Raw genomic sequence first — 27,407 nt, 5'->3', positions numbered from 1 at the left:
GGTACGCGGGGCTCTCACCATTGCAGCCTCTCCCGTTGTGGAGCACAGGCTCCGGACGCGCAGGCTCAGTGGCCATGGCTCACGGGCCCTGCTGCTCCACGGCATGTGGGATCTTCCCGGGCCGGGGCACGAACCTGTGTCCCCTGCATCGGCAGGCGGACTCTTAACCACTGCGCCACCAGGGAAGCCGCCTGTTAGAAGATTTTTAATCACAGTTTCAATTTCAGTGCTTGTGATTGGACTGTTCATATTTTTATTTCTTCCTGGTTCAGTCTTGGCAGGTTGTGAATTTCTAAGAATTTGTCCCTTTCTTCCAAGTTGTCCATTTTATTGGCATAGAGTTGCTTGTAGTAATCTCTCATGATCCTTTGTATTTCTGCAGTGTCAGTTGTTACTTCTCTTTTTTCATTTCTATTTCTGTTGATTTGAGTCTTCTGTTTTTTTCTTGATGACTCTGGCTAATGGTTTATCAATTTTGTTTATCATCTCAAGGACCCCGCTTGTAGTTTTATTGATCTTTGCTATTGTTTCCTTCATTTATTTCTGATCTGATCTTTGTGATTTCTTTCCTTCTGCTAACTTTGGGGGTTTTTTGTTCTTCTTTCTCTAATTGCTTTAGGTGTAAGGTTAGGTTGTTTATTTGAGATGTTTCTTGTTTCTTAAGGTAGGACTGTATTGCTATAAACTTTCCTCTTAGAACTGCTTTTGTTGCATCCCAAAGGTTTTGGGTCGTTGTGTTTTCATTGTCATTTGTTTCTAGGTATTTTTTGATTTCCTCTTTGATTTCTTCAGTGATCTGTTGGTTATTAAGTAGTGTATTGTTTAGCCTCCATGTGTTTGTATTTTTTACAGATCTTTTCCTGTAATTGATATGTAGTCTCATAGCATTGTTGTCGGAAAAGATACTTGATAGTCTTTCAATTTTCTTAAATTTACCAAGGCTTGATTTGTGACCCAAGATATGATCTATCCTGGAGAATATTCCATGAGCACTTGAGAAGAAAGTGTATTGTGTTGTTGTTTGGATGGAATGTCCTATAAATATCAAGTAAGTCCATCTTGTTTAATGTCATTTGAAGCTTGTGTTTCCTTATTTATTTTCATTTTGGATGATCTGTCCATTGGTGAAAGTGGGGTGTTAAAGTCCCCTAGTATGATTGTGTTGCTGTCAGTTTCCCCTTTTACGGCTGATATTATTTGCCTTATGTATTGCGGTGCTTCTTTTTAGGTGCATAAATATTTACCATTATTATATCTTCTTCTTGGATCAATCCCTTGTTAATGAGGTGGTGTCCTTCTTTGTCTCTTGTAATAGTCTATTTTAAACTGTACTTTATCTGATATGAGAATTGCTACTCCAGTTTTCTTTTGATTTCCATTTGCATGGAATATCTTTGTCTATCCCCTCACTTTCAGTCTGTATGTGTTCATGGTTTTGAAGTGGGTCTCTTGTAGGCAGCATATATACAGGTCTTGCTTTTCTATCCATTCAGCCAGTCTGTTTCTTTTGGTTGGAGCATTTAATGCATTTACGTTTAAGGTAGTTATTGATATGTATGTTCCTTTTACCATTTTGTTAATTGTTTTGGGTTTGTTTTTGTACGTATTTTCCTTCTCTTGTGTTTCCTGCCTAGAGAAGTTCCTTTAGTATTTGTTGTAAAGCTGGTTTGGTGGTGCCTAATTCTCTTAACTTTTGCTTGTCTGTAAAGGTTTTAATTTCTCCATTGAATCTAAATGGCTTCTTTGCTGGGTAGAGTAATCTTGGTTGTAGGTTTTTCCCTTTCATCACTTTAAATATGTCCTGCCACTGCCTTCTGGCTTGCAGAGTTTCTGCTGAAAGATCAGCTGTTAACCTTCTGGTGATTCCCTTGTATGTTATTTGTAGTTTTTCCCTTGCTGCTTTTAATATCTTTCTTTGTATTTAATTTTTGATAGTTTGATTAATATGTGTCTTGGCATGTTTCTCCTTGTATTTATCCTGTATGGGACTCTCTGCTCTTTCTGGACTTGATTGACTATTTCCTTTTCCATATTTGGGAAGTTTTCAACTATAATCTCTTCAACTATTTTCTCAGTCCTTTTCTTTTTCTCTTTTTCTTCTGGGAACCCTATAATTCTGATGTTGGAGTGTTTAATGTTGTCCCAGAGTCTCTGAGACTGTCCTCAATTATTTTCATTTTTTTTTCCTTATTCTGCTGTGTGATTGTTATTTGCACTATTTTATCTTCCAGGTCACTTATCCATTCTTCTGCCTCAGTTTTTTGGCTATTGATTCCTTCTAGAGAATTTTTAATTTCATTTATTGTGTTGTTCATCATTTTTTATTTGGTCTTCAGTTCTTCTAGGTCCTTGTTAAAGTTTTCTTGTATTTTCTCCATTCTGTTTCCAAGATTTTGGATTGTCTTTGCTATCATTATTCTGAATTCTTTTTCAGGTAGACTGCCTATTTCCTCTTTGTTTGTTTGGTCTCGTATGCTTTTACCTTGCACCTTCATCTGCTGTGTATTTCTCTGTTTTCTCACTTTGCTTAACTTACTGTGTTTGGGGTCTCCTTTTAGCAGGGTGCAAGTTCATAGTTCCTGTTGTTTTTGTTGTCTGCCCCCAGTGGGTTGTGTAGGCTTCCTGGTGGAGGGGTCTGGTGCCTGTTTTCTGGTTCATGAGGCTGGATCTTGTCTTTCTGGTGTGCAGGACCACATCCTGTGGTGTGTTTTGGAGTGTCTGTGACCTTATCATGATTGGAGGCAGCCTCTCTGCTAATGCATGGGGTTGTGTTCCTGTCTTGCTAGTCGTTTGGCATAGGGTGTCAAGCACTGTAGCTTGCTGGTCTTTGAGTGGAGCTGGGTTTAAGAGTTGAGATGGAGATCTCTGGGATTGCTTTCGCCATTTGATATGACGTGGAGCCGGGAGGTCTCTGGTGGACCAATATCCTGGACTCGGCTCTCCCACCTCAGAGGCACAGGCCTGACACCTGGTCAGAGTGCCAAGACCCTATCAGTCACACGACTCAGAAGAAAAGGGAGAAAAAAAGAAAGAAAGAAAAAATAAAGTTATTAAAATCAAAAATGAAAAATAATTATTAAAAAGTAATAAAAGAAAAAAAAGACAGAAAGAAGAGAGCAACCAAACTGAAAAACAAATCCACCAATGATAACCAGCATTAAAAAATATACTTAAAACAAACAAACAAAAAAAACGACAGACCGAACCCTAGGACAAATGGTAAAAGCAAAGCTATACAGACAAAGTCATACAAAGAAATGTACACATACACACTCACAAAATAAGAAAAAGATATATATATATACACACACACATATAAAAGTAAGAGAGCAACCAAATCAATAAACAATTCTACTTATGTTAATAAACTCTAAATACTAAAGTAAGATAAACATATAACCAGAAACAAATTATTTGCAGACAGCAAACCCCAAGTCTACAGTCCTCCCAAAGCCTGCTGCCTCAATTTTGGGATGATTCATTGTCTACTCAGGCATTCCACAAGTGCAGGGTACATCAAGTTGATTGTGGAGATTTAATGCGCAGCTCCTGTGGCTGCTGGGAGAAATTTCCCTTTCTCTTCTTGTTCACACTGCTCCTGAGGTTCAGCTTTGGATTTGGCCCTGCCTCTGCATGTAGGTCACCTGAGGGCATCTTCTTCACTCAGACAGGATGGGGTTAAAGTAGCAGCTGATTAGGTGACTCTTTCTCACTCAGGCTTGGGGGAGGGAGGTGTATGGTATGCGGCTTGAGCCTGCGGCAGCAGAGGCCACTGTGACGTTGCAGCAGCCTGAGGCACGCCTTGTGTTCTCCCGGGTATGCTGTCGCTGTATCATGGGACCCTGGCAGTGGTGGGCTGCACAGGCTCTCCCGAGAGGAGGTGTGGATAGTGACCTGTGCTTGCTCACAGGCTTCTTGGTGGCTGCAGCAGCAGCCTTAGTGTTTCATGCCCTTCTCTGGTGTCAGTGCTGATAGCCATGGCTCGTGCCCATCTCTGGAGCTCGTTTAGGCGGTGCTCTGAATCCCTTCTCCTCGTGCACTCTGAAACAATGGTCTCTTGCCTCTTAGGCAGTTCCAGACTTTTTCCCGGACTCCCTCCCAGCTAGCTGACTAGGTCAGTGTCTACCAGTTCTGACTTTCACTACCTCATTAAGTGTCACTGCTGCTTGGTGGGTGTGGAAGTTCACCTCCCACTGACACTAGGTGTGAGGGAAAGTGGATTGCTGAGTAAGTACGGTTCCTACTGCTTTGTTTAGTGTTATTAATGCAAATTGGAGGTAAGAGCTCAGCTCACTGTTCACCTTTGCTGACATTGTTTTGGTGAGGGAATTGGACCACCATCTGCTTCTGCCAGGTGGTCAACAGAAGTTCAGCTCTCTGCTTACCCCTGTTGAAACTATGGGGTGGAAGTTTTCCACTGACGTTTGGCTAGAATAGAAGGAATATTGCCAAAATGGTTCTGTTTTCTTAGACCATCCTTTTCTCTGTCCTTTGGCTTGGCAAAACAAGTATTGCTGTTGCCTGTTTTGTCTATGTCAGTTGGTCCTTCTGGATTGGAGGCTTTTATAGCATCCTGTCAGCAATAAACAAAAACAGAACTCACTGCTGTGCTGCTTTTCAATTCCCAGGGTCACTAGGCAGTCCACCTACTACTTTCTATCTTTTAAAATCGTCCTGTGCTTATTTTGTATGTTTTTTTCCAGAGTTCTTAATTGTAAGTAGGAGGACGTGGAAATGAAGGTGAGGCTACTCCATCTTGACCAGAACTGGAAGTCTTCATACTAATTTTGACAGATCACAATTAGCCTATAAAATTTTAAAAATTGTGGCTATCACTGTATACATATATATCTCAGGTTGTGAAATTTTGAAACATTTTGGTAGAAGCTTATTTATTTTAGGCTAGTTTGCTCTGTGACTTTGGATACAGGCCCTCATTTTCTTATGTGTATGGTGAAATACTGGACTAGATCATTGAGGGTTCATTCATTTAACACTATAATCTTATGATCATTAAAATAGTTTTTTACCTTTTTTTCCTAAGTCGGTGTATACTGTTAGTACTGAGACAGGGGAAGAAGAATGTGGATTTTGGACCAAGGCCTATGTTTGGATTCTAAAAGAAGGGGAGGTAGTTTTTACATATTCATTGGGCTATGGACATCAGAACCAATTTGCCTAGACTTACATCTTGGCTTTACCTTTACTAAGTGTGTGACCTTGGGTAAATTACTCAACCTCTCTTTGTCTCAGTTTCCTCACTGGTAATATGGGAATGATAGTACTGGTCTTAGAGGGTTGTTGTGAACCCTCTAAGAGGGTTTATTTAAAAGAGTTACATCTGAGGCACTTAGAACAGTGCTAGCACATAGTATACACAGTATAAATGTTATTACGTTCTGACTGGGGCCTTAGGTCAGTCTCTTTTGTTTTTTAAGGATTTATTTCTTATTTATTTATTTTATTTTTGGCTGTATTGGGCCTTAGTTGCGGCACGCCAGATCTTCATTGAGGCACGTGGGATCTTTTGTTGTGGCACACGGGTTTCTCTCTAGTTGTGGTGCACAGGCTCCAGGGTACATGGGCTCTGTAGTTTGCCGCATGCAGGCTCTCTAGTTGAGGAGTGTGAACTCAGTAGTTGTTGTGCTCTGGCTTAGTTGCCCCTTGGCATGTGGGACCAGGGATCGAACCCGTGTCCCCTGCATTATAAGGCGAATTCTTTACCACTGGACCACCAGGGAAGTCCCAGGGTCTTAGGTCAGTCTTAATCTCAGTTTTATCATTTGTAAGATAGGGATAATTATGCCTACCCCACAGTGTGGTTGTAGGAACTAGAGAATACACACACACTTGTGCACAATACACCTTGCATAGTAATTAGTGTCATGTTTATATTTTAGTTATATTTAATGGGAATTAGATTGGAAAATGTTATTTTGTAGGTTTTTGAAAATGTTTATCATCAAAGAAATCTTGATTTATTTTCTTCCCTCAATTGCATAGAACGGAAAGATGCTGAAGGATGGGAAACTGTTCAGAGAGGAAGGCCTGTTCGTTCACGATCAACAGCAGTGATGCCAAAAGTTTCATTACCAACAGAAGCATTAAGGTCAAAGGATGACAGTGATAAAGAAAATGTACATCTTCTACTTGACAGCAGTATTCAGAAAGGTGAATTTGTTGGAGGTGGACCTTCTAATACTATAGAATCTCGGCTCAAAGACTCATTACACTCATTTGATCATCCTCTTGCAGAGAGAACCCAGGTAGTACATTCTGAAAATCCTTTTATTGCTTTTTTGTAAAGAATGTATATACGTATGTTGGAATGTCTTAATTTTTCTACTTCATTTTTTTACTTTTTATTGTGAAAAATTTCAGATCTACAGAAAAGTTGCAAGAATAGAATAATGAACTCTCCTGTACTCTTTTCGTAGATTCACAGATTAACATTTTGCCATATTTTTTCTATTTACATATCACACACTCATATTGTATGCTAAACATTTGAGAGTAATATGCAAATATTGTAACCATTCACCTTTAAATGCTATAGCATATATCTCTAAAGAACAAAGAAACTCTTTTATATAACCACACTATAATTATAAAATTCGGGGAATTTGACATTTATATAATATTGTTATCGAATTTATAGTCTGTATTTAAAAATTTCCAGTTGTCCCAATAATTTCTTCATAGAATTTTTTTCCATGATGCATGATCCAATCTAGAGTCACACATTGTATTTGGCTTTGTTTCTTTAATGTCTTTCACCAGGGACAGTTACTCAGCCTGTGTTTGTCTTTCATGACATTAATATTTTTGAAGTATACATTGTGGGTTGTTTTGTACAGTGTTCTTCAGTTTGTTTATTCATTATTCACTTTAGCTTATACATTTTTGACAGAAATAAAGTGATTGTTCTTAGTCTCACATTTAAAGGCATATCATATCAATTTGCCCAAGTTTGTTAACTTTGATTACTTGGTTAAAATGGTGTCCTCCTCCTTCATTTGTAGTGTTATTTTAAATGGTGATGAAAGTAGAATAATTTTTCACTTGCTCTACTTTTACTTCCTACAATTTGAGTATAGAGTGATTTATATTTAAATAATTCTTTAAAGTTAATATTCCCAATACTCTTCTGTCAGTCCATTTGAAGTTTATTTTACTTACTCGGTTAAGCAAGGCATTTTTTTTTTAAAAACAGGACTTTAAAAAATTTTTATTTTATTATTATTATTATTTTTTTTTTGGCCACCCTGTATGGCATGTGGGATCTTAGTTCCCAGACCAGGGATTGAACCTGCACCCCCTGCGTTGGAAGCATGGAGTTTTAACCACTGGACCGCCAGGGAAGTTCCAGCAATGCATTTTTAAAAGATATTTGTTTACAAAAACATTTTAAGTTCAGTTAGTATAATTTTATGTAAAATGACCAATGAAATATAAGAGAGATTCTTTGATAAGGTACAGGGACTAAGTAAAAAAGTTGTAAAATAGTTGTCATATTTCTCAGTCCAGAATAGTATCTGCCTTTTAAAATTCTCTCCTTTTACCTGTAGGATATTTATTTTTATTAGAAACTGTACTCAACTTCCATGGTTTTTTTCCTTAATGATAATAATGGCTCTTAATCCTACATTGTTCCTGATGTTTTATAACTCTTTAATGTATGTATGTTTTGTGCCCACATGAGATTGAAAGCTCCTCGTGGGCATTATCTTATGTTGCCTTTTAATTTCCCACAATATGGAGCAGAGTCAAAGATATGTAGGAAGTAATCAGTACATAGTTGTTGGGTGAAACTTTAAGAAACTTTTAAACATAGGTAAATTTGATGACGAAATCACTTTTTATGTCACTTAACTAACATCTAGCATTCTTGGTACATGTATTATATTTTAACTATAAAATTTAATAGTATAAAAATTATGCTGATTCTGTGTAATGAATAAACTTATGTGATTTTTTGAGGTTTTAGAAATAGTCTATACATAGAACTTTTGAGTAATTATTGTTAAATTATTTCAGTATAAAAGTTCACTGCTTGTGGTGGCCAAGCTAGTATTAATAATTGTTTTCTCCACTGTCATTCTGAAAATGGAATTAGCATTTTTATCTATTTTTCAACATTATAGTTTAGCTTTGATTTTGTTTTTTAAGTTGATATTGATTTTTTAATAAACAGGGTTGACTATATTGTGAAGATCAATAATGCTAATGTAAATATTACTGAGAAGATTATAAACCATGGTGACTGATGTATGGGTAATGTTGATAGCAATGTAAACATTGTGATGCAATTTGAATAATGCTTATGCTAAAATGAACACTTTGGGACACTTTAAAGTTCTAACCAATAGTAGGATTTTTCAAGTAGTTTATATGACTTGGCCAAGTTTAATATTTATATAAATACTATATCAAACTAGGGTTTTTATGGCCACTGCACTGTTTATCTAATGTTTATTTAAGTAGTGATGTAAGTTTTAAATTCACAATTTTAGATTTTAGTTCTTCTCCTTGGAGTTCATTACTCTGAGTATAGCTGGAAAACATAGCACCATTCTTTCTGTACTCTGTTAGAAAGTGAAAATAAAGGCTTGTTCCTATTCACTAAATTAGAAAGTTTTAAAAAAATGGGTATGTATTTGACTTCAGCAAAAGTTGTATTTGTTTAAATGGTTTTTACGTTTCTCTTGGTTATGTGTTAAATATTCCTAAAGGGGAATGGAGAGCCTATTGAAGTCTAAAGAATATGAATTGCATAATGAAACTGCATGCTGACATATACTTTACTTTTTATGGTGTATTTCTCTTTTAGATCTGAGATTTGGTGTTATGTGCTATGTGGTGTCCTAAACATAGTAGATGTGCAAATAAAATTTGTGGCTGCTTAATGGTTTCTCTTCTTACACTTGAAACATACCAAAAAATGACTGAGTCGTCTGTCAGTCAACTGCTGCTTTACAGTTGATAGGTTAAACAGAATCAGGTTTTCTAGAGTGAAATAAGTTGGTGAGTATTTTCCATTATCTCTGACTCAATCTGTAATATGTTTCGTTAGTTCACAGTGAGTACACTGGATGATGTCAAGAACTCTGGCAGTAGTTTCTTACAAGACAATTCTGTGCAGACTTCTGAAATACCTGCCGTTCACATTGATATAGAGTGTGTTTCAGTTACTCAGCAAGCTGACACACCTTTGCAGGCAAGTGAAGACAAATTTTCAGAAGAGAAAGCAGGAATAGAAAGTGAAATGGATCCTTCAGATATTTCAAATGTGAGTGCTGCTAACTTGGTAAGAACAACTTATCGGAATTCTGAGTAAATATATTAAAGAGACATAAACCCCAATAATAAAAAATTGTAATGTATAGTTCTCTACACTTTACAAGCACTTTTTAACATAGCATTTTATATATGTTATTTCATTTTAACATTTTATTCTTATAACAATATTTTGATATAGTTAAATTTCTTCTTGTTTTGTAAAGGAAGGAAATGAGACTGTGAGAATTAAATAACTTGCTCAAAATCATTCACTTTGTGTGTGATTTGATCACATGTTCTTTAGCATTAAGAAACTATCATAATAATGTTTTCTATGCAACATCTACCACTCTGATTGATGGGAAATTGTGAACTTAGCTTTAAGAATTCTCTTAACAGAGTACTTTAGACAGTTATTATCATTTGCTTGCAGTTGGTCTTTAAGATGAAATTTATTTATCATCCCTATTGCAGAATCTTTAAAAATGCGTTGACTTAAAATTACTTATAGGTTTATGTTTTTGGATGACTGTTTAATTCTGCTCATGTCTTTCTGCTTCCCATTTTAGTATTAAGATACTTGGCCTGAGTATAATTCAGATTAGGTCATGCTGGGTTTGTTTAAAAAGTAATTTTCAAAAGGAATAGGCACATATAAAAAGTTGTTGAGAAAAAATTCAAATTTACTTTGGTTTTTTTTTTTTTTTTTGCAACTGACAAGGAAATTTAGTTTTTTCTGAGATATACATTTGAAGGTAATAACTAGAATTATGACATAACATTATACCAGAACATATAAGATTTTTAGAAATTTCATGTAATGTCTGAAACATTTATATTAACATATTTCCATACAAATAACCCAAAGAAAGTTTAGTATTAGGTTTTGTTTATTTCTTTATACTGCAGGTTCTTATTAGTCATTGGTTTTATACACATCGGTGTAAACATGTCGATCCCAGTCGCCCAATTCAGCACACCACCATCCACACCCCACCACGGTTTTCCCCCCTTGGTGTCCATATGTTTGTTCTCTACATTTGTGTCTCAACTTCTGCCTTGCACACCGGTTCATCTGTACCATTTTTCTAGGTTCCACATAAGTGCGTTAATATACGATATTTGTTTTTCTCTTTCTGACTTACTTCACTCTGTATGACAGTCTCTAGGTCCATCCACGTCTCACCAAATGACTCCCATTGTATATATGTGCCACATCTTCTTTATCCATTCATCCGACGACGGGCACTTAGGTTGTTTCCATCTCCGGGCTATTGTAAATAGAGCTGCAATGAACATTTTGGTACATGACTCTTTCTGAATTCTGGTTTCCTCAGGGTATATACCTAGTAGTGGGATTGCTGGGTCATATGGTAGTTCTATTTGTAGTTTTTTAAGGAACCTCCATACTGTTCTCCATAGTGGCTGAACCAATTCACATTCCCACCAGCAGTGCAAGAGTGTTCCCTTTTCTCCACACCCTCTCCAGCATTTATTGTTTCTAGATTGTAGATTTTCTGATGATGCCCATTCTAACTGGTGTGAGGTGATACCTCATTGTAGTTTGATTTCTCTAATAATTAGTGATGTTAAGCAGCTTTTCATGTGCCTCTTGGCCATCTGTATGTCTTCTTTGGAGAAAGGTCTATTTAGGTATTCTGCCCATTTTTGGATTGGGTTGTTTGTTTCTTTAATATTGAGGTGCATGAGCTGTCTATATATTTTGGAGATTAATCCTTTGTCTGTTGATTCATTTGCAAATATTTTCTCCCATTCTGAGCGTTGTCTTTTTGTCTTGTTTATGGTTTCCTTTGCTGTGCAAAAGCTTTCACGTTTCATTAGGTCCCATTTGTTTATTTTTGCTTTCATTTCCATTACCCTAGGAGGTGGATCAAAAAAGATCTTGCGGGCTTCCCTGGTGGTGCAGTGGTTGAGAGTCCGCCTGCCAATGCAGGGGACACGGGTTCGTGCCCCTGTCCGGGAAGATCCCACATGCCGCGGAGCGGCTGGGCCCATGAGCCATGGCCGCTGAGCCTGCGCGTCTGGAGCCTGTGCTCCACAATGGGAGAGGCTGCAACAGTGAGAGGCCCGCGTACAGCGAAAAAAAAAAAAAAGATCTTGCTGTGGTTTATGTCAAAGAGTGTTCTGCCTATGTTTTCCTCTAAGAGTTTGATAGTTTCTGGCCTTACATTTAGGTCTTGAATCCATTTTGAGTTTATTTCTGTATATGGTGTTAGAGAGTGTTCTAATTTCATTCTTTTACATGTAGCTGTCCAGTTTTCCCAGCACCACTTATTGAAGAGACTGTCTTTTCTCCATTGTATATCTTTGCCTCCTTTGTCATAGATTAGTTGACCATAGGTGCATGGGTTTATCTCTGGGCTTTCTATCTTGTTCCATTGATCTGTGCTTCTGTTTTTGTGCCAGTACCATATTGTCTTGATTACTGTAGTCAGAGAGTCTGATTCCTCCAGCTCTGTTCTTTTTCCCTCAAGACTGCTTTGGCTATTTGGGGTCTTTTTTGTCTCCGTACAAATTTTAAGATGATTTGTTCTAGTTCTGTGAAAAATGCCATTGGTAATTTGATAGGGATTGCATTGAATCTGTAGATTGCTTTGGGTAGTATAGTCATTTTCACAATGTTGATTCTTCCAGTCCAAGAATATTGTATGTCTCTCCATCTGTTGGTATCATATTTAATTTCTTTCTTCAGTGTCTTATAGTTTTCTGCATACAGGTCTTTTGTCTCCCTAGGTAGGTTTATTCCTAGGTATTTTATTCTTTTTGTTGCAATGGTAAGGGGAAGTGTTTCTGTAATTTCTCTTTCAGATTTTTCATGATTAGTGTATAGGAAATGCAAGAGATTTCTGTGCATTAATTTTGTACCCTGCAACTTTACCAAATTCATTGATTAGCTCTTGTAGTTTTCTGGTGGCATTTTTAGGATTCTCTATGTGTATTATCCTGTCATCTACAAACAGTCACAGTTTAACTTCTTTTCCAATTTGTATTCCTTTTATTTCTTTTTCTTCTCTGATTGCTGTGGCTAGGACTTCCAAAAGTATGTTGAATAATAGTGGTGAGAGTGGACATTCTTGTCTCATTCCTGATCTTAGAGGAAATGCTTTCAGTTTTTCACCATTGAGAATGATGTTTGCTCTGGGTTTGTCATATATGGCCTTTATTATGTTGAGGTAGGTTCAGTCTATGCCCACTTTCTGGAGAGTTTTTATCATAAATGTGTGTTGAATTTTGTCAAAAGCCTTTTCTTCATCTGTTGAGATGATCATATGGTTTTTATTCTTCAATTTGTTAATATGGTGTATCACATTGATTGATTTGCATATAGTGAAGAATCCTTGCATCCCAGGGATAAATCCCACTTGGTCATGGTGTATGATCCTTTCAATGTGTTGTTGGATTCTGTTTGCTAGTATTTTGTTGAGGATTTTTGCATCTATATTCATCAGTGATATTGGTCTGTAATTTTCTTTTTTTGTAGTATCTTTGTCTGGTTTGGGCATCAGGGTGATGGTGGCCTCATTAAATGAGTTTGGGAGTGTTCCTCCCTCTGCAGTTTTTTGGAACAGTTTGAGAAGGGTGGGTGTTAGCTCTTCTCTAAATGTTTGATAGAATTCAGCTCTGAAGCCATGTGGTTCTGGACTTTTGTTTGTTGGAAGATTTTTTTTTTTTTTTTTTTTGCAGTACGCGGGCCTCTCACTGTTGCATTCTCTCCAGTTGCGGAGCACAGGCTCCAGATGTGCAGGCTTAGCGGCCATGGCTCACGGGCCCAGCCACTCCACGGCATGTGGGCCCTTCCTGGACTGGGGCACGAACCCATGTCCCCTGCATCGGCAGGTGGACTCTCAACCACTGCGCCACCAGGGAAGCCCTGTTGGAAGATTCTTCATCACAGTTTCAACTTTATTACTTGTGATTGGTCTGTTCATATTTTCTATTTCTTCTTGGTTCAATCTTGGAAGGTTATACCTTCCTAGGAATTTGTCCATTTCTTCCAGGTTGTCCATTTTATTGGCATAGAGTTGCTTGTAGTAGTCTATTAGGATGCTTTGTATTTCTGCAGTGTCTGTTGTAACTTCTCCTTTTTCATTTCTAATTTTATTCATTTGAGTCCTCTCCCTCTTTTTCTTCATGAGTCTGGCTAATGGTTTATCAATTTTGTCTTCTCAAAGAACCAGCTTTTAGTTTTATTGGTCTTTGTTATTGTTTTGTTTCTATTTCCTTTATTTCTGCTCTGATATTTATGATTTCTTTCCTTCTGCTAAATTTGGGTTTTCTTTGTTATTCTTTCTCTAGTTCCTTTAGGTGTAAGTTTAGATTTTTTCCTTGAGATTTTTTTGGTTTCTTGAGGTAGGCTTGTATAGCTATAAACTTCCCTCTTAGAACTGCTTTTGCTGCATCCCATAAGTTTTGGATCGTCGTGTTTTCATTGTCATTTGTGTCTAGGTATTTTTTGATTTCCTCTTTGATTTCTTCAGTGATCTCTTGGTTGTTTAGTGATGTGTTGTTTAGCCTCCATGTGTTTGTGTCTTTTACGTTTTTTTTCGCTGTAATTCATTTCTAATCTCATAGCGTTGTGGTCAGAAAAGATGCTTGATATGATTTCAATTTTCTTAAATTTACTGAGCCTTGATTTGTAACCCAAGATGTGATCTATCCTGGAGAATGTTCTGTGCACACTTGAGAAGAAAGTGTATTGTGTTGTTTTTGGATGGAATGTACTGTAAATATCTGTTAAATCTATCTGGTCTATTGTGTTATTTAAAGCTTCTGTTTCCTTATTTATTTTCATTTTGGATGATCTGTCCATTCGTGTAAGTGAGGTGTTAATGTCCTGCACTATTATTGTATTACTGTCGATTTCCTCTTTTATAGCTGTTAGCAGTTGCTTTATGTATTGAGATGCTTCTATGTTGGGTGAATATATAATTATAATTGTTATATCTTCTTCTTGGATTGATCCCTTGATTATTATGTAGTATCCTTCCTTGTCTCTTGTAACATTCTTTATTTTAAAGTCTATTGTATCTGATATGAGCATAGCTACTCCAGCTTTCTTTTGATTTCCATTTGCACGGAATATCTTTGTCCATCCCCTCACTTTCAGTCTGTATGTGTCCCTAGGTCTGAAGTGGGTCTCTTGTAGACAGCATATATATGGGTCCTGTTTTTTGTATCCATTCAGCAAGCCTGTGTCTTTTGGTTGGAGCATTTAATCCATTCACATTTAAGGTAATTATTGATATGTATGTTCCTATGACCATTTTCTTAATTGTTTTGGGTTTGTTTTTATAGATCCTTTTCTTCTGTTGTGTTTCCCACTTAGAAAAGTTCCTTTAGCATTTGTTGTAGAGCTGGTTTGGTGGTGCTGAATTCTCATAGCTTTTGCTTGTCTGTAAAGCTTTTGATTTCTCCATTGAATCTGAATGAGATCCTTACCCAGTAATCTTGGTTGTAAGTTCTTCCCTTTCATCACTTTAACTATATCATGCCACTCCTTTCTGGCTTGTAGAGTTTCTGCTGAGATATCAGCTGTGAGTTCCCTTGTATGTTATTTTTCATTTTTCCCTTGCTGCTTTCAATAATTATTCTTTGTCTTTAATTTTTGCCAATTTGATTACTATGTGTCTCGGCATGTTTCTCCTTGGGTTTACCCTGCATGGGACTCACTTCGCTTCCTGGACTTGGGTGGCTATTTCCTTTCCCACATTAGGGAAGTTTTTGACTATGATCTCTTCAAATATTTTCTCTGGTCCTTTTGCTCTCTTTTCTCCTTCTGGGATCCCTATAGTGCAAGTGTTGTTGCGTTTAATGTTGTCTCAGAGGTCTCTTAGGCGGTCTTCATTTCTTTTCATTTTTTTCTTTATTTTGTTCCACAGCAGTGAATTCCACCATTCTGTTTTTTCAGGTTACTTATCCGTTCTTCTGCCTCAGTTATTCTGCTATTGATTCCTTCTAGTGTAGTTTTCATTTCAGTTATTGTATTGTTCATCTCTGTTTGTTTGTTCTTTAATTCTTCTAGGTCTTAAATATTTCTTGCATCTTCTCGATCTTTGCCTCCATTCTTTTTCCGAGGTCCTGGATCATCTTCACTATCATTATTCTGAATTCTTTTTCTGGAAGGTTGCCTCTCTCCACTTCATTTAGTTGTTTTTCTGGGATTTTATCTTGTTCCTTCATCTGGTACATAGCCCTCTGCCTTTCCATCTTGTCTGTCTTTCTGTGAATGTAGTTTTTGTTCCCAGGCTGCAGATTTGTAGTTCTTCTTCTGCTGTCTGCATTCTGGTGGATGAGGCTATCTAAGAGGCTTGTGTAAGTTTCCTGATGGGAGGGACTGGTGGTGGGTAGAGCTGACTGTTCCTCTGGTGTGCAGAACTCAGTAAAACTTTAATCCACTTGACTGCTGATGGGTGAGGCTTGGTTCCCTCCCTGTGGTTGTTTTGCCTGAGGCAACCAAACACTTGAGCCTACCTGGGCTCTTTGATGGAGCTAATGACAGACTCTGGGAGGTCTCTCGCCAAGGAGTACTTCCCAGAACTTTTGCTGCCAGTGTCCTTGTCCCCTCAGTGAGCCACAGCGTCTCCGCCTCTGCAGGAGACCCTCCAACACAAGCAGATAGGTCTGGTTCAGTCTCCCCTGGGGTCAATGCTCCCTCCCCTGGGTCCCGATGCACACACTACTTTGTGTGTGCCCTCCAGTAGTGGAGTCTCTGTTTTCCCCAGTCCTGTTGAAGTCCTACAGTCAATTCCCACTAGGCTTCAAAGTTTGATTCTCTAGGAATTCCTGCTCCGGTTGCCGGACCCTCAGGTTTGGGAAGCCTGACATGGGGCTCAGAACCTTCACTCCAGTGTGTGGACTTCTGTGGTATAAGTGTTCTCCAGTCTATGAGTCACCCACCCAGCAGTTATGGGATTTGATTTTACTGTGATTGTGCCCCTTCTGCCTTCTCATTGTGGCTTCTCCTTTGTCTTTGTATGTGGGGTATCTTTTGGTGAGTTCCAGTGTCTTCCTGTTGATGATTGTCCAGCAGCTAGTTGTGATTTTGGTGTTCTCACAAGAGGGAGTGAGAGCACATCCCTCTACTCCGCCATCTTGGTTCCTCCTCCTACACTCCAAATTTAGTTTTTAATTGGCCACTGTATACTATAATTTCTTTTTAAACTTAATGCCTCATCATGTTGAAAGATGATACCAACAGATGATATTAGGCCAAATTATACATTTTAGAGAGAGAACAGGATTAGATACAGTTGAAATTTGATATGGATTGTTTAAGGGAAAAATAAGAGTTACAGTAATAAGAAAAACAAATATTTAGATTCCTTTATAAAGGAATAAAGGGCAATTTTTTTTTAACTTAGGTTTTTTAGTGCGAATGTTTTAAAGGTTAACTAATTTACGGTAATGTAAATAGTGGGTTTAATGTATCGGTAGAAATTGGTTGTATTTATATTTTTGTTTTCATAGCTAGCTGTCATATTAAATTATTTATTTTGCAAATGGATTCTATGAATCAAATTTCAAAAGAGGAAAAAGATCCTATAGTTAAATAAGCATAAAATAATTATTTCAAAATTCTTCTCTCATCATTTTTATTTTGATCACGTAGGTAAAATATGCTTATGGTAGAGTATTAAAAACCCTTGGTTATTTTGAGAATGACATGTACATACTTGAAGGAAAATAAGTTCTGCTTTACATATGAATATTATCATATCCTTAGAGGTCTTAGAGGAATTTTAACTAAACTAAGATTTTAGAAAATTTTATTTTTTTAATTTGTCTTGGCACAGATGCTTCTGTGGGTTGCTCTAGATAAGCATGTCATTGTTTAGGTTCTAAATAGAGGGTTATAGAGAATTGCTGCAGTGTTGAGAAAATTGTTTTCTTTTTTCCCCTCAATATAGTATTGTCACATACATGGTTCAACTAAAAAAATCTGTAGTTCTCTTATTTAACAGAAACCTAAGCAAAAAATGACTGTAAGAATTTATAATAATAAAATTTATTTATTAAACATAAAGGACCCTTTATGTTTAAGGTCCACTTTTGCCACCATTGTAAAAATGTGCTAATGTAAATCCTAGCTACCATGGATTTATTTTTGTTAGATTTACTGAAATTACAAATTTTAATGAAAATTTAGAAATTTAAAAAATGATTATGTATGCAGATATGTATTTGAATTTCACAGTGTGAAAATAGTAGAAGTTGTATGTGGATAATTTAATCATTATTTCATCTGTAAGCTCTGTTACTCTGTTAAAATCTCTTCAGGTCTTAAGAGGTGAAATAGAAATGTTCTCTGGAGAAGATAAAATTGAGAAGGAAATAGGCTTATGTGAGAACTTACTTTCTGCAAAGTTAAATATATTCAACTTTAATAGTTTTTTTAAATTATTGTTAGGTATGATATTTGTGTGGTACCTTAACAAGTTAGTTTCTATAATATTCTAGCATTTACAGAGAAAAAGCTTATGATGCAAAGAAATAGTTTGTTATCTAAACTCTCTCACCCCATTCTCTTCCCCAGGGACAATCTTGTATGTTTTGAGGGGGCAGAGTATCAACAGGGGAAATGAAGTGGGGAGGGGAAGCTTTGAAAAGGATATCCATGTCTAGGCTCCACTCCAGACCAATTCAGCAATAAGCTGAAGCTCAAGCACTTGCATTTTTAATACCTTTATTGAGGTGTTATTGATTTTCAGTAAACTTCACATATTTAATATACACATTGATATATTTTGACATGTGTTTATACCTGTGAAATCATCAGTATAATCAAGATAATGAAAGTATCGATTGCCTCCAAAAGGTTTCACTTTCTCTTTTGTAATCCCTCCTTTCTGCTCTTCCCTGTTTCCCCTTCCCACGGTTATCACTATTCTGCTGTTACTACATATTAATTAGCATTTTAAGAACTTTCTGTATATGGAATAATGTAATGTTTGTTTAGCTTCTTTCACTCAGCATAATTATTTTGAGATTCATCAATGTAGATGTGTATGTTAATAGTTCCTTCTTCTTTTATTGTCTTTAGGAGTACTCTGTTGTATGCATGTAACTCAGTATGTTCATCCATTCAATTGTTGACAGATGTTTGAGTTGTTGCCAGTTTCTCTATTATGAATAAAGGCACCATGAACGTTTGTCTTTGTTTTGGACATATGTTTTCATTTCTCTTGGGAAAATATCTACGTCAGTTTTGTTGATAATATTGTTCAGGTCTCTTTTGCCCATTTTCTGTACTTGTTCTGTCAGTTGAGAGAGGGGTATTGAAATCTCTGCATATATCTGTGGGACTACTTTTTTTAAGCCAACTTTATTGAGATATAATTTACATAACATACAGTTTATCCATTTAGAGTGTACAGTGCAGTGTTCTTTAGTATATTCACAGAGTTGTGCAGACATCACCATAATCAGTTTTAGAACACTTCCATCACTACAAAAAGAAACCCAGTGCCCAGTAGCAGTCCTCCCTTTCACCCCACCCTCCCAGCCCTATACAACCACTTATCTGTCTTTTGTCTCTATAGATTTGCCTGTTCTGGACATTTCATAGAAGTGGAATACAATATGTGGTCTTTGTGAATGGTTTCTTTCACTAGGCATATTGTTTTCAAGGTTCATTCGTGTTTTAGCCTGTATCAGTATTTCATTCCTTTTTATGCCCAAATAATATTCCACTGATTGAAAAATGTGGAATATACCACATTTTATCCATTCATCAGTTGATGGACATTTAGGTTTTCTCCACTTTTTGGAATTTATGAATAATGCTGCTTTAAATATTTGTGTACAAGTTTTTGTGTGAACATATGGTTTCGTTTCTCCTGGATATACATCTAGGAATGGGATTGTTGGGTCATATGGTAACTTTACATTTAACCTTTGTGAGAAACTATCAGGCTGTTTTCCAAGGTAGCTGCATCATTTTACATTCCCATTAAGTTTATTTTGTTTTGTAATTCTATCAGTTTTTGCTTCTTTCATTTTGAAGATCTATTATTATGTTCATAAACCTTTAGGATTGTTTTGTCTTCTTAGTGAATTAACAGTTTATCATTATGAAATGACCTTCTTTATCCCTTGTCATATTTTTTGCTCTGAAATCTACTGCGTCTGATATTAGTACTTCAACTTTCTTTTGTTTAGTGTTAGTATGGTAGCTCTTTTATTTGTAATCTGTTTATATTCTCATATTTAAATTAGGTTTCATATGGGCAGCATGTGGTTTGGGGTCTTGCTTTTATACAATTTGAGTCTCTATTTCCGTATAATGTGATTATTGATATGGTTCCTTTAAATCTACCATCTTATTGTTTTTCTCTTTGACTCATCTGTTCTTCATCCCCTTTTTCCTTTTTCTCCCGTCTTTTTGATTAATTTTCTTTTATAATTTATCTTCTTTGTTGGCTTAGTAGCCATAAATATTTGTTATTTCACTGTTTGCTTTAGGGTTTATAGTATGCATATTTAGCTTTTTATAGGGATTTATTAATTAATAATTCTGATGCATATATTTGTATTACATAATTCTAATGCATAATTTTAAGTAAGGTATATATGTTCAGAAAGTGTCATCACCAGCACGGCATAATTTTTTTTTTTATATTCCCTTTAAAGTATAATGTTTTTCTTTTGTTTTTCAAATATTTGACCTGTAAGTGTTTTGAATTTTGGTGCTCAAATGAAATTCACACTTTATTATTAATAACAATAACTATTATTTATACAACTTCACAGTTTTTCATACACAGCAGTTTAGTAAAAAGGTCTCATGGATTATTGTGTCATTTTATGGAATATAAAATAGTCTTTTGGGCTTCCCTGGTGGCGCAGTGGTTGAGAGTCCGCCTGCCGGTGCAGGGGACGCGGGTTCGTGCCCCGGTCCGGGAGGATCCCGCATGCCGCGGAGCGGCTGGGCCTGTGGGCCATGGCTGCTGAGCCTGTGCGTCCGGAGCCCCGGGCCCAAAAAAAAAAAAAAAAAAAAAAAAAAAAAAAAAATAGTCTTTTGCTTTTAAGAAATTTCCGAGTCATATAACTGGACCCCAAGTTTTATAATTCTAGATCAATGCTATTTTTATATATACTATTTATGATTAGAACATAAAGAAATACTTACTTAACTTTCCAGTCAACTGATTTTGTTTTTAACTTTATAGTCTATGGCAGAAGTTCTTGCTAAAAAGGAAGAGCTAGCAGATCGTCTAGAAAAGGCCAATGAAGAAGCCATTGCTAGTGCTATTGCTGAAGAGGAACAGTTAACTAGAGAAATTGAAGCTGAAGAAAACAATGATATCAATATTGAAACTGACAACGACAGTGATTTTTCTGTGAGCTTTTAGAATTTTTATTCTCTGGGTGATTGAGACTTATACGATAAACAATAGCAAGTCTTGTTTTAAGCACTTTACCATTACTAAGTGTTTTTATATATAATGCAATTGACAAGTTGGAAGTTGTTTTCTCATTTTACAAATCGAGAAAATGAATCTCAGAGTAAGTAAATACGCAACATTTCTCAGATTATAATTGTACAGATTGAAGAAGAGTCGAAGATATATTTTTCCTTCTGCTAGTGAAAAGTATATGATACATTGCCTTGCTATCACTAGGCGCTCAGGATATATATGTTGATGAGAGGGATTTCTTAAAGAATAAAAGTAATCATGAATGTTTGCAGTGTTATCCTATTAAATTTTAATGCCCAACAAATACTTTTTAGCTTTTCTGATGTATGCTCTAACTATGTCAGAATTTATGTAGTAATAGTTTAAACCCAATAGTTTTCTTTTAAAATTACTTGGTTTGTCTCTGCTGTTAATGGCACGTAGGTTAGTCTTCCTCTTAAAATGTATAGGCTGTGGTATTTTTATCTTGGTAATTATTGTGACTGTAGGAGGTATGTAACTTTTTTCTGGTTTTGGACTGTTTGCTAAATGAAATATATGAGCAATAGGTAGGAAAATTTCATATATAGTTCATTTTATAAGGTTATAATTGGTTCAAATATTTGTTACTCAATTTTTCTTATTACATTTTAGGCCAGCATAGGCAGTGGAAGTGTATCTTTCTGTGGTATGTCTATGGATTGGAACGATGTCCTTGCAGATTATGAAGGTATTACATGTTTGTATGTTTGTGTGTGTGTGTGTGTGTGTTGTATGTATAGGTAGAGGGGTATAAAATAGATGATCTAATTACATGGGGTTTTTGTGTAAAATAAATAAGAGTGGGATGCCTTTTAAAAGTCTGTTCTCAAATGTTGGTTTTATAGAATTATGTGGTTAAGCAATAGTGGTTTTCTTTTATCTGAAAACAGCTCGTGAATCTTGGCGCCAAAATACATCCTGGGGGGATATTGTAGAGGAGGAACCTGCTAGACCTCCAGGACATGGAATTCACATGCATGAAAAACTTTCCTCACCATCTCGTAAAAGGTATGGCCTTTGAAAATTAATTTGAAATGTTTCACATGAAGGGAACTAGATGTTCTTGACTATGAAATGGAGTTACTACTTACTATTTTAAGGTACATTATTCAAGACATTTCCAGATCCATTGAAAAGTGACAATGTTTCTGTGAAATTTTAGGCCAAAGCTAGTTTTGTATATTTTTTGTATTTATTTTAAGAACTTTGAAGACTAAAGAAGATATTATTGACTTTATCATGTAAACATTTGTGTCTCTTGTCCATTTGTTTGTATTAATAGAACAATTGCAGAATCTAAGAAGAAACATGAAGAAAAACAAATGAAAGCACAGCAGCTAAGGGAAAAGTTACGTGAAGAGAAAACATTAAAGCTTCAGAAATTGTTAGAAAGGGTGAGTTTTTAATTTTTAGGGAAGTATGATTGCCTTAAATTGATGGGCTTATTTTCAACTTGACTTCTTCTGGTTCGAGAGAAGCTAAAAGAGCAATAAAAATAAATTTACTAGGAAGCAAAAGCATTTCTGTCTACTGAGTTACAGAAAGCTACCTGTTAAAGAAAGAAAACAGAATTTGTCATTCCTAAAAAAACTGGTAAATTGATGTTTTGCTGAGTTCACATGGATTATTAAAGCTGTGCTTTGTCTTTTGCCATTTTCAGTGGGGGTTTCCTTGGGGAGTCTTGTGCAAAGTGTTCAGTGAATTGGTAGGACAGTTTTGAGCTTGAGATGATCAGATTTGAGTAAGTAGGGCACTAATTAGATTTATGGAAGAGATTCTTGGAGTATTTAGAGCAGTGTAACTTCTGGTCAGTGTGGTGTAGTGGAAAGAACATGGGCTCTGGAGATGACCAATCAGGTGAAATCCTGGTTTGAACCACATAATAGGATATGATGCCCTGGGCAAATTACATAACAATACTGCCTTTTAATTTCTTTATCCATAAAATGACAATTATCATTGTTAACCAGTTGTGATGATGAAAGTGGCAAGTAAAACAGTAGCATGGTGCTCAGGTGATTGTTGCTCAGCATATGGTCATTGTTATTGTTAGTTACACATGGCAGACATGAGTACTGTATTAGTTATGTGTGCTGTGTAACAAAGGGCCTCAAGACTTAGCAGCTTAAAGCAACACACATTTTCACCTAAAACAACTGCTCACAGTTTCTTGGGCATGGAAACCAGGAGTGGCTTGTGTTGTTATTTCTTTGTTCAGAGTCTCTCCTGAGGTTGCAGTCAAGCTGTTGTCTGGGGCAGCAGTCATTTGGAGCTGAAGGATCCACTTCCAAATTCTCATATGGTTATTGGCAGGCCTGGATTCCTCTTTAGCAGTTGGTTATGGACCTCAGTATCTTGCCATGTGGGTCTTTCCATAGCCTGATGTTCTTATAACATGGCTGCTACCTTTCCCACAGAGTAATCTGAGAGAAGACGAGAAAGAGAGAATGAACAAGTGAGCTGCCAAAATGGAAGCTAAACTTTTATAACCTAATCTTGGAAGTGATATACCATCACTTTTGCTGAATTGTATTGGTCACGATCCTGATACAGTGTTGGAGGGAAATACACAAGGGTCTGAATACGAGGTGGCTGGGATCATTTGGAGCCATCTTGAAGTCTGTGAACTACACATACCTAACATAGCATGACAGAAGATAGGTAACCGTTAATAGTATAGGTGAACTCCTTTGTTACCTTCTGGTCCTAGAAAGGAGGACTAATATGCCTAGGTTAAAAATATTTGCATTACTTTTGTTTGTTTTAAAATTGGGAAAAATAATTGGACCAAATAATTTGAATGTAAAAATGAGGTGGCGTAAGATTCTCCTTAGTACAGTGGAAAAGTTGGCTGGGAAAGGAAGAAAATCTGTAATTTTTCTCTTTACCTGAATCTCAAGAATTTAATTATTTTAATCAAATTTTAATCATTTAGATTGAATAGATCTAATATGAAAAACAGTCTCCATGTCATGGGGCTCTATAAGAGTTAATATATTATTTCATTTTAAGCTTTAGAAAAATGTTCTAACACAATTATAATTTCCCTTCTTATTGTGTTTTTAATACAAATAAAATTATATACTTTATTTTCTCACTATATAATATAATCTCCATATACTCATGCAAACAAAATAGTAAATTCTTTTTTTGTGTGTGGTACGCGAACCTCTCACTGTTGTGGCCTCTCCTGTTGCGGAGCACAGGCTCCGGACGTGCAGGCCCAACCACTGCGCCACCAGGGAAGCCCCAAAATAGTAAATTCTTGAAATTGTACAAGACGTTAGAGGTTCTCTGGTTTAATTTTCCTATCAATGTAGGTATCCCTTCAATTAATTTAAATGATAAATCCCACCTTCCATTTATATAATGAGTTATTGTTTCAACACTATTCTATACATACATGGTCTCATCTGATCACCACAATACCTCTGTGAGGCACACAGAGTTGAACAGATCCTGAACCCCATTTTTAAAAAAATTTATTTTATTTTATTTATTTATTTTTGGCTGCCTTGGGTCTTCGTTGCAGCGCGCGGGCTTCTCACTGCGACGTCCTCTCTTGTTGTGGAACACAGGCTCCAGGCACGCAGGCTTCAGTAGTTGTGGCGTGCGGGCTCAGTAGTTGTGGCTCACAGGCTCTAGAGCACAGGCTCAGTAGTTGTGGTGCACGGGCTTAGTTGCTCTGTGGCATGTGGGATTTTCCCAGACCAGGGATCAAACCCATGTCTCCTGCATTGGCAGGCAGATTCTTAGCCACTGCGCCACAAGGGAAGTCCCCCGAACCCCATTTTATAGATGTGAAAACTGAATCTAGGAGAGGCTAAGTGCTGTTTCCAATGTCACATGACCAATAATTTGCAGAGCTAGTTACCAATATCACATGACCAATAATTTGCAGAGCTAGAGCTTTAAAGACCTGTTCCTAGCTCCTAATCCAGAACTGTTTCTGCATCATACTTTTTTTAGGTGGTTAAATACATTATTATATAGATAAAATTCAACTGAAATGTTAGTTTTCTTCCCATTCATGTTGAGCCAACATTGATTTTCTATATTCTTATTGCAGGTGCAGGTTCTGATTTCTTGGAGCACAGGACAAGTCTTTTACTTCTCCTATTTGATATTGTTTTAAGGAAGTAAAGGGAGCTAATGTAATTATTCTTCTATAGTCAAAACTCTCTGTTCCTTCAGAGAATGTTTCTTATGCAAATATTTATTTTTCAGACTTCTCACCTTTTTTTCAATTTCTAGGATAAAATTATCTGTCTTGAATTTGGGTTATAGAGCCATTAATGTTTATAAGGATAAGACATATACACTATTTTCATTTTAAGTGTGCTCATAGTGCAGTATAATAATAACAGCAAATATTTCTCTTGAGCAGTGTCTAATGTACTGTTCTAAGAGTTTACATATATTCACTCAATCTTGAAAACCTATGAGTTAGGTACTACTACTATTCTCTTTATAGATAAGGAAACTGAGACATAGGCTAAAAAAGTTGCCCAGTTTATATATCTAGCAAGTGACCATGGTAGATTATGAACTCATCAGTCTGGCTGCATAGGCTGTGTTCGTAATCATTAGTCATGATCCTTTAGGTCTTCCCACGTTCTTGACTTTATAATTCCTAAGCTGTTTATCTGTTTGCACTTCTTGTCAAGTGACTATGTATGCTGAAATTAATGATGTGATAATTCATTGCATATAGGAGAAAGATGTCCGGAAGTGGAAAGAAGAGTTACTAGACCAACGACGTAGGATGATGGAAGAGAAATTACTTCATGCTGAATTTAAACGAGAGGTGCAGTTACAAGCAATTGTTAAAAAAGCACAAGAGGAAGAAGCTAAGGTATAACTTAGGTGCTTTGAACATTGAATTAGTTACTTGAGTACTTTTTCAGTTGTTACACGAGAAGCTAATGTTTATCAAATGTTTATCCTGTGCCAGAATAACAGCATTTTTACATGCTCATTTGATACTTATTATGTGCAATACCTTATTCTTACAATAATCCTGTGAGATATGTATTACTTTTTACAGGTTTATTGAGGTATAATTCACAGACAATAAATAACACATATGTGAAGCATCAGTTTGTTGAGTTTTGACATATATATTCCTGAAACCATCAGTACAATGAAAATAATAAACAATTCCATCACCCTCAGAAGTTTCTTCATACCTCTTTGTAATTCATTCCTTCCTCCAACTCTGTTACCATGCAATTGCTGATCTGCTTTTTGTCACTATGGATGTTAGCATTTTCCAGAATTTTATATGAATGGAATCATAGAGTATGTAATCTTTCCCCTGGCATCTTCCATTCAGCATAGTTATTTTGAATTTTATCCATGCTGTTGTGTATCATTTCCTTTTCATTGCTGAGAAGTATACCATTGTGTAGAAATACTAGTTTGTTAATCCAGTCAATTGTTGATGGACATTTGTTTTCATTCCAGTTTTTGGCTGTTATAGATATAGCTGCTGTGTAAATTCGTGTACAAATGTTTGTGCAGACGTGTGCTTTCATTTTCTCTGGTAAATACCTGATATTGGCAGAGTCTTATGATAGGTTTAACTTTTAAAGAAACACTTTATATACTCTTACCAGCAGTGGATGAGAGTTCTAGTTAGCCACATTCTCACCAACTTGACATGGTTACATACTGTAATTCTAACCATTCCATAGTAGTCTTTATGTATAGTGTCTTATGGTTTTTAATTTGCTTTTTGAACATCTTTTCATGTGTGTATTTCCTATCTGTAGCTCTTATTTGGTACAGTGTTTGTTCAAATATCTTTGTTCATTTTTTAAAGTTAGATTGTTTTGTTATTAGTCAAACAGTTCTCTTTTTCAGCTTTTTTGAGATATAGTTGACAAATAAAATAGGTATTTACATGGTGATTTGATATACATATACATTGTGAAAGGATTTCCCTCATCCAGTTAATTAACATATCCATCACCTCACATATTTATCTTTTGTGTGTGTGTGTGTGTGTGAACATTTAAGTTCTACCCTCTTAGCATATTTCAGTTATATCAATACAATACAGTGTTATCAACTATAGTTACCATGTTATACATTAGATGCTTAGATTTCATTCATCTTATAATTAAAAGTTTGTCCCCTTTTACCAATCTCTCCCTATTTCTATCTGCCTCCCCCCGGCCTGTGGCAACTACTTTTCTGTTCGCTCTTTCTTTGAGTTTTTTGAATTGAAGTATAGTTGATTTACAATATTGTGTTAGTTTCAGGTGTACAGCATAGTGATTCAGTATTTTTACAGATTATACTCCATTAAAAGTTATTACATGATAATGGCTTTAATTCCATGTAATAGCAATATATCCTTATTGCTTATCTATTTTATACATAGTAGTTTGTATGTCTTAATTCTGTACCCCTAATTTGCCCCTCCCTTCTCCCCTCTTCCCTTTGGTTACCACTGGTTTGTTTGTTTTCTATATCTCTGAGTCTGTTTCTGTTTTGCATATATGTTCATTTGTATTATTTTTTAGATTCCAATTATGAGTGATATCATACAGTTTTTGTCTTTCTCTGTCTGACTTACTTCACTAAGCATAATGTTCTCTAGGTCCATCCATGTTGCTGCAAATGGCAGAATTTTGTTCTTTTTTATGGTTGAGTAATAGTCTA

The 27,407-nt window shown here is 36.1% G+C and overlaps 1 protein-coding gene across 1 annotated transcript in view; it reads left to right on the top strand.

Annotated features, from left to right (window-relative positions):
* The window catches only part of LOC103068938 (S phase cyclin A-associated protein in the endoplasmic reticulum-like), a 110,380-nt gene that overhangs the window by 26,432 nt on the left and 56,541 nt on the right, over nucleotides 1-27,407 (top strand). Inside the window, 7 exon segments of the mRNA XM_082931248.1 lie at nucleotides 6,004-6,266; nucleotides 9,074-9,289; nucleotides 20,469-20,639; nucleotides 21,351-21,426; nucleotides 21,629-21,746; nucleotides 22,021-22,132; nucleotides 25,453-25,593. Of these exon segments, the coding sequence (XP_082787374.1) occupies nucleotides 6,004-6,266; nucleotides 9,074-9,289; nucleotides 20,469-20,639; nucleotides 21,351-21,426; nucleotides 21,629-21,746; nucleotides 22,021-22,132; nucleotides 25,453-25,593 (1,097 nt within the window).

The sequence above is a fragment of the Lipotes vexillifer genome, unplaced genomic scaffold (assembly GCF_000442215.2).
Source record: "Lipotes vexillifer unplaced genomic scaffold, Lipotes_vexillifer_v1.1 scaffold2063, whole genome shotgun sequence".
NCBI classification, from domain to species: Eukaryota; Metazoa; Chordata; class Mammalia; order Artiodactyla; family Lipotidae; genus Lipotes; species Lipotes vexillifer.
The sequence above is the reverse complement of the archived record's forward strand: the minus strand, read 5'-3'. Positions and strand labels throughout refer to the sequence as shown.